General features: G+C 49.9%; 1 protein-coding gene across 7 annotated transcripts in view; it reads right to left on the minus strand.

The window, feature by feature from the left end:
- PTGFRN (prostaglandin F2 receptor inhibitor) overlaps positions 1-13,362 on the minus strand; it is a 51,825-nt gene that overhangs the window by 21,394 nt on the left and 17,069 nt on the right. For 4 of the 7 annotated variants that reach the window (XM_036342668.1, XM_036342664.1, XM_036342667.1 and 1 more), the window contains exons 2-4: positions 7,535-7,903; positions 4,277-4,708; positions 1,507-1,911 (exon numbers count right to left, since the gene is read on the minus strand). In XM_036342668.1, coding sequence (XP_036198561.1) covers positions 1,507-1,911; positions 4,277-4,708; positions 7,535-7,903 — 1,206 coding nt within the window. The remainder of the gene's footprint in view (positions 1-1,506; positions 1,912-4,276; positions 4,709-7,534; positions 7,904-13,362) is intronic. The other 3 variants (XM_036342666.1, XM_036342665.1, XM_036342669.1) reach the window with 2 other exon arrangements.

Genomic DNA, 13,362 nt, shown 5'->3' on the forward strand with positions numbered 1-13,362 from the left:
TATGCCTGGATCAATGTGGGAGGACTTCAAAGGGGCCCTCAGGTTGGGGAGCAGGCAGCACTTTCTAAAAAAAAAAAAAAAACCCTGGGGCTGTGATTCTGAGTCAGAGGGGGAGGGGGAGAGGGAGGAGCAGAGGGGGCGCCGGGATCTGACAGCACCACACAATGCTCCGAGGATCAGCTCCAGAGATGAAAAACCTTCTCTGGGCTGACAACATCTGTTTTATTTTGAAGGTTGCTAAGGAGAGTTCTAGCCGGGCCAACATTGTTCCAGTTCAGAACTTCAGAGCGAGTCTCCTGCGTGGGGTGCAGGAGGCAGGGATAAAAGCTTGCCAGATCAACCCTGCTCCTTTCGCTTTCAGATATCAAAGCATCGCTTTGCGACCAGGGATGACGCACGCCCTGCCTAGTCGCGCTCCGAACTGGATGTACCTTCTGCTTACTCTCATTACTCGTCCTCTCCCTGCCCGTTCGGTCCCCACTTGCCAACTCCCCATCTCTGCCAAATAAAAGGCTTATTAGGAAGACACAGACCCAAGAACCCATAAGAAGATTTCAAGGCAAAGGAAGAGCCAAGTATGAGCTGGGGGTGTTTAGCATCAGGCAAAGGAGGAAGTGACTTCCTAGCCTTTGAAGAGGTTTCACTCCTAATAATCAGAGCCATGCCTAAGGCCGCCAACGGGGCTCTGAGCGGGCGTGGGACGCAGAGCTGGAGCGCGGGACAGGGAAGGGTCTGACTGGCAGGCCTGCTTCCATCCCTGTGATGATGGAGGTGGACAGCGAGGCACACTCCACTCGACCCCATCCTGCCTAGGTTTACCTGTAATTACTTACAAGACCGTAACAGAAACCAGAAAAAGTGGGTCTTGCCAGGCGGCATTTAGGACAGTAAGAGGTGGGGAAGACTAAGTGGGGAAAAAGAAAGGACAAGACAAAGATCGTCACATATATGACAAGTTGGTATACACGCGTGGCAAGGGGATCAACAGGTGATGGCGCATTGTGCCTGGGTGAGAGCCCACCAGGAGAGCTGGGGCAGCAGGAGGGCCCTTCTGTGCAACGGGTATATCTGCAAAGAAATCATTTGGCGATTCTAGGGCATTCAGAAAAAACACGTGTCCCATTCGCTGCAGAATTCTCTCTCTCCGCACGGGGCTTGGCCAGGGAGCACCTAGGCGCCGGGGAAGGACAGGAAGCATGACGGCGGCCCCCCTGCACAACGGTCCGTCTCAAAGGGCCATTGAGCAGGGCTGGACCCTGCAAATCTCGACAAAAGGAAACTCTATCCTCTCAACTGAGGCCACATTATCTAAACATTGCCCTTGCCTGCCAGATTCTATTTCAGCCAGTGTTGCTTTCACCCCCAGCTTGGGACCTATCCAAGCCGCTCATCCTGGTACCGAGAACGCCAAACTAGCATGAAACGCACAGCGCTGTAGCTCCTGATACCCCCCCCCGAGGAGGGACGACCCCAGGGAGGGTAGGAGCCACCCTCCAAACCACTCACCGAGCCAAGTCACATCCACCCCCACTGGGGCCGACGTGGCTTCTGCCACCTTGTGCGAGCTTCTGTTATGCCCCGGTACCCAGAGCGCCACATGGCAGGAATAGTAGCCGGAGTTCTCTTTGCTAACATCTCGAACCAGTAAATGGTAGGAGCGAGCATCCACGTGACTCAACGCGACGTGAGGAGAGCTGTGCACCAGGGAATCGCGGTCCAGCCGTGCCAACACGTGGGGGCCCGGCACAGTGCGGTCAGGCGTCCTGCTGAAGTACCATGTCACCTCGGGGCGGACGTCATCCGCTCGGTCGGTTGTGATGTTGCAGCTTAGGTCCAGCTCCTTGCCTTCAGCCACAGACACGTTCCTGCCCACGGCGGCTCGCAGAACTCGAAGATGAAAAACAAGGACATCTTGATAATCTGGATGATGTTTGTCCCTTTCACCTCCCCCGTGCCCTCTTTTAGATCATTTCCTTTTAGGTTCTTATTTATGGCATTAAAGTGAGAAGGCCTTGTACAGCTGTAAATGCTGGAGAAATTTTTCCTAAATAAACTCATAAAGGACATCACATTTCCTTTTAATTCATAAAAATTTATATACATTTACTCTATGCCAGATACTGTTCTGAGTGCTTCATAAATATTAATCTTCAAAGCAACCCTATGAGGTAGGCACTATTATTATCTCCCTTTTACTGCTAAGGAAACTGAAGCACAGAGAAGGTAAGGAACTTGCCCAAGTTCACACAGCTAATAGGTGGCAGAGTTGAAATTCAAATCCAGGCTGTCTGCCTCCAGGAACTCTGCTTTTAACTGATACACTACTGTGTGAAAAGAAGTCTGCTGAGCATCACAAAACTAAAATTATACTTTCTCCATGTGTGTGGTAAGACCTGGGCGTTTTATAGAGAAATGACGGTTCTGTTCGGATTGGTACATATTATTCATTGGGGACTGGGGGCTAGAGGGTAGCAGCGAGGGTGAAACCATCTTTTGGTGAAAGAGGGGAGAATCCTAAACAGAAGGACTGGGAAAGTGAAACCAGACCGTACGCCAGATGAGTCACATCTTCAAAATGCAATGTACGCAGCGCGTCATTTATTCCATGAGACATACCTCCTTGCAGTTAAGCGTAAAGCATATATTTTCAAACTAAAACAATGATTTTGGGGTTACCCGAGCCGCCGCCCTCTCTCATCGGCCTGGACGATGAAAAGTGGCCTATATTTAGGAGGAGCGCTGCCGGGCTTGGAGCCACAGCCTGGAGGCAGCTCTGGTTTCAGCATTCCCCTGTCACAGCTTTTTACATGGAAACATTTTACTGTATTTAGGGGGCTTTTGAAAAGAAGTCGAACATCTGTAATCAGAGTAGAAAAACATTCAACTCGTGGTAATGCTGTGGGAACAGCTGCTTTAGATGATACATAGCCAACAGCTCCCGGGGGATGGGGGCCGGTGTGGGGGGGACAGGAAGCACAGGCACAGTCCTGGTCCTCCAGCAGGAGCCTCGCAGCTTCAACTGCTGTCGGAGGCGGCTCACTGACCGAGGCCGGTGCCAGTTCCAGCAGGACCAGCCCCGCAGAGCATGCCCTCTGGAGTTGAAGTGCTTTCCTATGAATAGTTCCAAAGCCTGACAACATTTCAGACAAGGGTTTCAGGCCAAGTTCAAGACCCACCTTGATGAAGACAGAAACTGAGGTGGGCATAGTAATTAGAAAAAGGAATTTCAGTCTCATTTCTCACCTCCACCTACCCTCCAAAGTCTTCCTCCTCTCCAGGTAGGCCCTTTTATAGGGGCCAAGCGTAATTTGAAGATGTCTTTTTATTTTATTTTTAAATATGTTTTTATTGATTTCAGAGAGGAAGGAAGAGGGAGAGACAGAAACATCAATATTGAGAGAAAAATCATTGATTGGCTGCCTCCTACACACCCTCCACTAGGGATGGAGCCCACAACCCGGGCATATGCCCTGACTGGGAATTGAACGGTGACCTCCTGGCAGCCTCACCGGACAGACTAGGAGTCAGTCTTTAGAGGAGTTAGTATGGAAACTGTTGCCCTGAGTCTGTGCTGTGGTTTGCACCGCCCCACGTACGACTGTGGTCAGAGACCCTGGGATACTGCTGAGCCCTGTGCCGGCCACCAGCTGCTGGAGGTGGACGACAGCTCAGAGGGAGCCGGGTGCGTGGAGAAGTGGTCCGCACAGCTGTGGGCTGTCCGCACGGAGGAAACAGTCTTAGGTTGGGCAGTGGCAGGAATGTCTCTTCAACTGTACAGCTCTCTGTGTAAAGGTCTCTGCAAGTGGCTAGTACCTTGTCACACCACTAACCATCGTTCCCACATGTTTGGGATTGGGGGAGGGGGTTTCCTGTGGGAAACGGGAAGAATTCAGGCTGAAGCAAAAGGAAGCAGTTCTAGGGACTCGTAACGCAAGAGGGGAGTGTTCACACAGCGGGGAACACGGTTGCCCAGGTGGCACAGCCCACTGTCCCAGGAGCTTTGAGCTGTTTAGCACAACAATGCGGGAAGAAGCCGGCACGGACAGTGCAGGTGCTGATGAGAGAAAGAGCAGCACTCCAGTGCAGGGTTGGAACCTGGGGTCCACAGAGTCCATGATGGGTGAATGAGAAAACATTTCTATTCTCCTACCTGAAATATAGCATCTCCTCTCATGATGAGACTAAGCTACAACCCAGCGTAGTGTTATCTGCTTCTTACACCATCACTGGCCAGAAAGTAAGACCACGTCTAAACGCTCCATTCCCAGAAGCTCACCTGTTGGCTGGATCACTACGGTGGCCACATCCACGGCTTTTTCTTGGATTTCTTGCCAGGCGCCCTGCTCTTCGATCCACTCGCTGACGACGCACCTGTAGGTGCCCTGGTCGGCGGCCAGGGCCCGGGTCACGGAGAGGCGGTAGCCGTCGCTCCCCACGGTGTCCAGGCGCACGTCTCCGCCGTGGTAGCGCTGCTCGTAGCCGGGGCCCGGGTGCAGCCGGCCCTCGCGGGTGAGGGCCAGGACACGCTGCCGGGTGGCGCCGTGCCGCAGCTCCCACCGCAGCGCCAGGTGCGTGTGCAGCGGGGACGTGGTGGCGGCCTCACAGCGCAGCTCGAAGGGCTCGCCCAGGTGCAGGCTCAGGCTCCGGCCCAGGCCCGGGCCCGGGGAGGACAGCGGGCTGGCGGCCACGTGCAGGGCGTCGGACAGCACTGGAGGTGGAAGGGACAGACCATCAGCAGAGCACCCGAGCCCCTGCCCCAGCAAGCACCAGCCACTTCTCTGGCCTTGAGCCACAAGCCTGGCTGACCAAGGACAACCTCCTCCTCCCGTTCCCCGTGCTAATGCCCCGATGGGCACGGTTTCCCATTGTCAGTCACCTGTCATCTCAATTGACTTCCTCACTTGAAAATGAAAATAAAAGAGGGCCTAGTAAGACCCCCTGGTAGAGCTGGGGGTGGTGGTGCAAACTCCCTTTTGGGAGCTGGGCCTTGGAGACCTGCTTCTGCTCCCCTTAAACTACCCTTTACCCCCTCCGTGCCTTAGTTTCCTCATCTCTGAAGAGGGATGACAAGTGGACCTGGCTCAGGAAGCTGAAGGGAAAGTGCCCTGGACAGCACTGGCCCTGGGCAATCACGGTGCAACCACTGGCCACAGCTGTCAGCTGTCACACACTCCTTTGTTAGGACCCAGGGCTAGAGTGTGGAGCGCAAAGGATCTCCCGAGACTCCAAGCAGCATGATCCCCAGGGGGAGGCTGGGCATGAGCTCCTGGGCCTGGGCCTGGGCACTGCCTGCGAGTGAGCAGAGCGAGCAGAATTCCACAGGTGGGGAACCCGTCGAGGCAAACAGACAGACGCCTCCGCTCTCTGCGTTCGCTCTTGGGGCCACTCCATCGGGAAAGGGGCTGGGGTCTTCTACAGAGTCTAGGAAAAGACGGCCGGCGATCAAGGAAGTTCAGTCAGTGCCGTTTTGGAAGGGAAGTGAGAGGGAGGGACCCAGAGAGGGGGGGCCTCTTCCCAGGGACAATCCCCGAGGTCTGTCTACGAGCTGGATGAGAGAATGCTCGCACACCACGATTCATAAAACTTACATATTTAGAAAGACCCATCCCTGCTACAAAATGAATGTAATGACCTTCTAGTACATACACCCGTCTGTGATTCCGGCTAACGTGGCTCAGTCCCCAAGGCCAGTTTTCCCTGACACAGATGAACAACTTTCAAACCCATGAGGCTGACGGCCAGGCCGATTCTGGGCCACGGATGGCAGGTGCCAGGGGCTCCCCCTGGGCAGCCAACCAGCCTCTGTCGTGGGCCATCCCTCTGCTTTCAATGGCGAGGGGAAGCAAGGGTGCATCTGACCTAATGGAGGTGTAGCATGTGCGTGCTGACTACAAAAGCAACGCATTTGTTAGCTGCAAAGCAAGGATGCCTTACGGGACATTTTTTCTAAAAGACATCTTTAGGATTTTCTACAGGAAAAAGGAAGAGGTAGGTTTGATGTTTTAATACCTTCATCATGGACAGGGCTGTTTTATCCCCTCGTGAGTCAAATGGGGGAACAGTTTCTGAGGTGTGGTAGGGTTCTACAAATCGTTACTGTGGGAATCAAGCCCTCTTGTTATGTCAACATGTAGCCTCTTCCACTTTCTTGACTGTTAAATACACTCCTACCCTGATATCAATTCTTTCTGGAACAAGGCAGGGTACAAATAAGTGCATAATTAAGTAATAAAAATAACAACGATAATGTTTCTATTTGGCTAGCCCCAAATTAAAATTGTTTGTTCTTGCTCATTTACTAATTAGCTGTGGGATTTTAAGAAAGTGATTAACCTCTGCTCTCCCATGTCCTCATGTGTAAATTCAGGCAATATCCTGTCCGACCTTCTTCGTTGAATTCAGAGAACTGAATGTGTGAGTAAATCTAACAGGATTTGGAAAATGGGGAAAAAACAAAACAAAAACATTGCCAATGAGGCTCAGTGATTGAGCACTGACCCATGAACCAGGAGGACATGGTTCAATTCCTGGGTTGCAGGCTCGATTTCCAGTAGGCAGCCAATTAATGATTCTCTCTCATCATTGATGTTTTTATCTCTCTTTCCCTCTCCCTTCCTCTCTCTGAAATGAGTAAAAACATTTTAAAAAAAAGAATAAGCATCATGTAAAAAACAAAAAACATTGCCAATATACAAGGTGTGATGACCTGCACAGCCAGGCCAATCAGCTCGCCGTGCCCATCATAAGCGAGCAGTGACCACATCACTCTTTCTCTACATATGACCCCATACAAGTTCAAGAACTAACAGGTGCTTCCGGGCACCCAGGAGGACATGAGCTTTGAAGTATCTGTTTTTCCCATCAGGCCAAACATTATCACGGCCGTCAGCTTTTCATCGCCAACCTTCACTGAATGCCTACTGCGGCTTTACACGTGCCATCTCCCTGTCCTCACCGCCTTTGACAAAGGCACTGGGACAGAGGAGGCAGCTGGTCAACGTGCCCATGCAACATAGTCAACAAGTGGTAGAGCCAGTAAGTGACTCATGGAGTGCAGGCAACCTGGCTCAGAGCGGGGCTCCCTACCGCCTGGCCCTCCTGCCTCCAACTCACCAGCCAGGGCAGGGGTCCTCAAACTTGTTAAACAGGGGGCCAGTTCACTGTCCCTCAGACCGTTGGAGGGCCGGACTATAGTTTAAAAAAAAACTATGAACAAATTCCTATGCACACTGCACATATCTTATTTTGAAGTAAAAAAACAAAACGGGAACAAATACAATATTTGTATTTGCATGTGGCCGGCAGGCCATAGTTTGAGGACCCCTGAGCCAGGGGATGGCCCAGAATCACAGCGAAGAGAAAGGACCTCGGGGGCCACCTGGCCCATCCCCTGCCTTTAATCAGATAAGATGCTCTTACTCGTTAAGGAGGAAGCAGGGCCCCAGAGGTGTTACGTTTCTTGACAAAGTGACCCACGGCCAAGTGGCAGGGGAAAGTCTGGCCGCTGGCGTGGGGGCCCCCCTTGAGGATGTACCTTTCACCTGCACTGTATCCTCATAGTTGCCCTGGACGGTGGCGTCTGTGCTGGGGGTGGAACACTTGTAGTGGCCTTGGTCCGAGGGCTGGACGTCCTTGATGTGGAGCTCCACAGCGTCATTGGCGGTGCGCCTCAGAAGGATCTCGCCCCTCTGCAGGCGCTCCCGGTACAGCTGGGCCCCGAAGCCCACCTCCCAGGTGCTGGCGAGCTCCACGAAGCTGCCCCCCGAAGACGAGAAGCTCCAGTCAAAGTTCTGCTCGCTGGGGCCGTCGTAATCACTGACGTTGCAGGGGATGACTAGCTCGGTGCCCGCCACCCGCACCAGGTTCCCAGCGGGGACTCTCACCACGCGCCCTCGACAAAGAGCTGCAAGGACAAGAGGAGAAAGGAGGGTCTTGAATCTGGCCAGGCCTCCCTGGTATACATGTAGCACACCTGTGGGCCCTCGTGTTTGCAGGCGCATGGCAGAGCTGGGGCACCTGGACAGCTGGGGGACATGGGGTCCTGTGTGTGTCTGTACAGAAGGAGCCAGAAGCCAGGAGTGCACCCAAAATGAGTGCCTCTCACCCAAGTTTCCTAGGATTGCCAGGGAGGAAGACAAGAATTTAAAGTAGGCTAGCCACAGATCTGAATAGCAGCTTCTTCCCTCCCGTTACTATGTAACATACCATCATTACCACTCACTGGGATGGAGAAATGGCTCAGGTTTTGTGGGAAAGAAAAGAACATAGCTAATCAAGTATTTACACTTGTGCCCACCCCTGTATCAGCCCTCGTCCCCGGAGACCATTCCCTGGGGCTCCTGGGACTGATTTATACTGATGGATGTCAATTTTTAAATCCTACACCAGCCTGCTGAAAAAATGATTTAACTCTGATTATCTGACATTGCCTATAAATTAATTTTAAAATATGACGACTCTACCAAGTATTAATTTTCTATTTTCTGGCTCATTTCCTTCTCCCTACTCTTCACCAAATGCAGAATGAGGATAGGAAAACACACAGGGAGGGAAGGAGGGAGGAAGAGAGAGAGGGAGAGAGAGAGAGAGAGGCTTGTCTGGCTGGTTTCCAGGCTAGGTGTTGTAAGGAATGCAGCCACTCGCCGGGGACAAGCCCATGGACGAAGCCAAGAGTTCCCGGCAATCCTGTGTGACCTTTGAGACATCTTCATTGCAGTGAAATTCGGCACGATTCCATACTGCATTGACCACCTGTGCTTAGCATTGCAACCCAGACCAAATGAACGCGAGTGACTCCTGGATGCTCTATGAATGAGACACACAGGAGAAAGCACGGGCTCTGAAGTCACGGAGACCCACGTTCACATCTGCGAGACCTCTCCGCCCGGCCTTCCCGCTGTGAAATGGGGCATGAAGGGTGCCATGAGTTCGTGAGATGAAACGGCCAGCTGAGGGCCCACCGTGCAAGCAGAGCGGGACAGAATGGGGACTACCCAGCAGCAAAGCCACCATCACCAGTTCACAAGGGACATGTGGTCTCTTTTTCAATGTCAGGTTGGAGAGGACCCGGCAATTCTGAAGCTCCCTAGGAAGGCTTTCAGAAGTTCGTGTCAAGGGGAAGATCTTAACCTCCTTGTGCCCAAGTTTCCTCTGAGAAACAAAGACAACACTCACCACGCTCACCCTGCAGGACTGAGCGACACGGCACTCACAACCAGGCCTATCTCCCGGTAAGGGTGTGTGGTTATCATCTGCTCGGCAGGCCGCCTCTAGAATAAACCTGATCACATCATTGATCTTGTTGACTTGACAAGGTTTGCAAAGGAATCTCCTAATGTATAAATCATTTCAGTTCCTATCCCTTGTCAAAAAGTTGACCAGGGCTGCCTGGCCGGTGTGGCTCAGTGGTTGAGCATCAACCTAGGAACCAGGAGGTCATGGTTCGATTCCCAGTCAGGGCACGTGCCTGGGTTGCGGGCTTGATCCCCAGTGTGGGGCGCGCAGGAGGCAGCTGATCAGTGGTTCTCTCTCATTATTACTGATGTCTCTCTCTCTCTCTCCTTTCCTCTTTGAAATATATGTATAGATATACAAATATATCTATATATGTACATATATATATTTATTAGAGAATCTTAGTGTGGTGAAGGCCTGGAGTGGGGGTGGGAGCAGGCTAGAAGAGGTCAATGGGGGCGGGGGAAATAACTGTAATACTTTCAACAATAAAGATTAAAAAAAAAAAGTTGACCAGGGTTGACGACTGCCCCCAGGCATGAGACTCCCTCCCTGGTAGGGTCTCTATCCGTATTCTTAGTGCCTGCAGTTTGGGAGACTGATCCAGCTCCTTATGTCTCCAATCCTGCTTCCACATGGCTGCCATGCCACTTCCCTGGTCCAAAGTCTTCAGGGCTCCTCATCACCTACAGGACACAATCCACCTTCCAGATGTCCCCACTGCGACCACCCCGCGTCAAGCCACCATCCCCCTCACCAGAAGCATTGACAACCACCTCCCAGCTGGGCTCCTGGTTAACAGCTGACGTTGTATGATGTCATTACTCTGCTCAAAACATTCTAATCATTCCCCATTTCACTCAGATAAAAGTCAAAATCCTCCCAGAGGCCACACAGACAAAACCTCACAACATCTGGCTTTTCTCAAACTTCCTTCTCCTCTCCCTCTGGCTCCCTGCACTGTATTTCAGCCATGCACTCCTCCTACGGTTTCTTGCACAAAGCAGATCTGCTGCAACCTCAGGGCTTTTGCACGGCTCCTCAGTCCAGAGCCCTCTCACTCGCTCCCGGCTTCTTCGCCAGCTTCAGATCTTTATTCCAATGTCACCTTCGTAGGAAGCCCTTTCCTAACCACACTAAAACCCCACCGCCCATTCTTCCTCCTGCCAAATTTTCGTCTTCTCACTAATACAATTTTTGTACATTTATATATTTTTACTATTATTTATAGTCTGTTTCTTCCCACTAGAATGTAAGTTCCATACGAACAAGTGGTTTTGTTTTATTTTTTGGCCTGTTTTGTTCACTGCTGAATGAATGCCAGTGCCTACTCCAGGGCCTGGTACATAACAGTTGTTCAATAAGTATTTGCAAAATGAGTGGCTGAATAAAAGGCATACAAGATCGTGCATGGTCTGGCCCATGGCTAGCACTCTAGCTTCTTCTCCAACCATTCTCCCACCCCATAATGCTTATACTCCAGCAAAACAAATGACCCTTCATTTTCTGGAAATGCCATGCTCTCGTGTGCCCCGTGGCCTCTGCCTCGGTGCCCGTGTCAGCAATCTCTCAGCCTCTTGCAAGAAGCAGCTCTAGCGCCACCTCCTCTGTGAAGCCTCCCCTCTCCCCTGGGATCAGCAGGCACTCCTGCCTCCACGTTCCAGCCCAACCTGAGACAGTACCGCCGACGCCGGCTCTGTGATAGTGCCGCTGGGGACAGTGAAGCAGATATGAACAGATGCTCGAAAGATCAAGTTCTAATCTGAAAACATATAAACCCGAGATGTGTCTTGCATGCAGAACTCAGCTGTCCCCTCAGCCATGCAAATCAAGTTTTTAAATTCTGGTAACAGAATTTCAACTTACTACAAGCAATCTGGTATTCAGCAGATTTCCCTTAATAGTGTTAAATAACAGCTAATAATATTTTTAAATAAATATAAATGGTAAAAAAACAAAGCATATGGCTTTTTTCCGATCGAAAGAAAAGTATCTGCATAGCTACACATTGCCCATTTCTGTCAAAATCCCTTTTAACAGTTGATAACTGAGGGGAAAAGAATAAAACTCTCCCCTGGTTTTCTAAATTCTACCAGCATTTCAAATTGAGAGTCCCAAACACATTGCTATTTGAACTATTATTTGTCTAGTTCTTCACAAAATGTCTTTACTAAGTGATGATTTAAAGCATTTCTTTATCACCCTTTAAAATAACATTGGGGATATTGTTGTGCTGCTCAATGACGTAAAAATCTGTATAATAAAATTCCCTTAGAATTAAGTACCAGAAAAAAATACCTGTTGATGGACCATTATACATTCTTTCCCCAGAGGATAAGACTAACCAGTTGAGTACCATTGATACTCAAGACAAAATAAGTTTTTTTTTTCTTTTTTTGGTAATCTTCACCTGAGGATATGTTTTCTCTATTGATTTTAGAGAGAAGGTAAAAGGTGGGGGGAGGGGAGAGAGGGAGAGAGAGAGAGAGAGAGAGAGAGAAAAAAAGAGAGAGTGAAACATCAATGTGAGAGAGAAACATAGATCGGACGCCTCCCCCTCATGCCCTCCACAACCTAGGCCAGTGATGGCGAACCTATGACACGCGTGTCAGAGGTGACACGCGAACTCATTTTTTTCGGTTGATTTTTCTTTGTTAAATGGCATTTAAATATATAAAATACATATCAAACATATAAATCTTTGTTTTACTATGGTTGCAAATATCAAAAAATGTCTCTATGTGACACGGCACCAGAGTTAAGTTAGGGTTTTTCAAAATGCTGACGCGCCGAGCTCAGAAGGTTCGCCGTCCCTGCCCTAGGCACTACCCTGACCGGGAACTGAGCCCACGGCCATTCCGTGTAGGGAAGATGCTCCAAACAATTGAGCCACACCCAGTGGAGCCGAGGCTTCGATGCCAAACCATTAGCAATCTCAATGACTAAGTAGCCCAGCACATGCAATGCCCTGATTGGGTCAGACTCCCTTTGGTAAGTTTCAGAACCCTCCATTGCCTCCAAACTTCTGTTTTAAACATTTCTAAGTCTACAAAAATAAAACCAAAACAGCCAAAAAAATAAAACAAACCAAAAAAAGACAACAAGAAAAACCCAATACAATTGTTACTACTGCTATCATCTCTCTTTTCTCTTCCAAGTCCTGTGTTCCCCAAAACATATTCAAGTCATGTGTCCTTTTGTACCTTCGCTTCAAGGAAGGCCTGTCTAAATATGATGGTCAACAATGGAAACCACCCATAGTTTCAATTTCTCATAATTACCTCCCTCTGCCTTCCCTGCTGTCCTGTACTTTTGATATTTTTACTCTTCTTTTAAGTTTTCTATGGCATGTACATGTGTATTTTACTACAAATTGTCTCAAATACTTTTTTGGGAGGATGGGGTAAGAATGACATAAATTTCAAAAGACCAATTATTGGGATTTCCACTTCCAGGAGATTTTCTCTATCTGCTATGACACAGTAGCTTATGTCAGACCAACTCCTTCCCTGAGAACAACTACAAAACATGGATACATTACAAAAAAACCGATAACTGAATGCACTGTTGAGCAAGCCAGGATCAAGGGGGCAACATCACAGACCTGACAATGTCCACTGCTTTTTCGCTGGAGATTCACCAATTGTGAGAGGTTTAGGTCAGAGAGACTAAGTCAAGTTAGTAGCTCAGAGCTGTCAGCACCTCATGGGGCCAAGAAGACAACTGAAGTGCAGGCCCGCAAAGAAAGCCACAATGTGAGGGGTCCAGGTCCGAGGGAAAGAGGCCCCGGCAGGGAAATGAGCTGACATCACTTTTCCCCTCCAGGAGACAAACATTATGAAAGCTGCCTGGGGTGGGAATTGGGGTGTGAGGGGCTGAGAAGCTAAGCACAAAGTCAATACTAAGAGGCTAAAAGGTTAAGCAAAGTAATTACCCCAGACTTTCAGTGACAACCCTGAAGGGCTATGTCCTTGGAGTAACAGTAAAGCTCAAAAAACAACTAGCTCTCATGCGACTGAAATCCAGTCTCAAAGCATCTCAATTCCTCATTGGATTATGGTCTCACTTACTTCTTTTACCCCACAAGCCTAGCAGGAAAACAAAAAAAAAAGTAAATCTTGGGAAGAA

This window comes from Myotis myotis, unplaced genomic scaffold (assembly GCF_014108235.1).
Source record: "Myotis myotis isolate mMyoMyo1 unplaced genomic scaffold, mMyoMyo1.p scaffold_m19_p_18, whole genome shotgun sequence".
Classification (NCBI taxonomy): Eukaryota; Metazoa; Chordata; class Mammalia; order Chiroptera; family Vespertilionidae; genus Myotis; species Myotis myotis.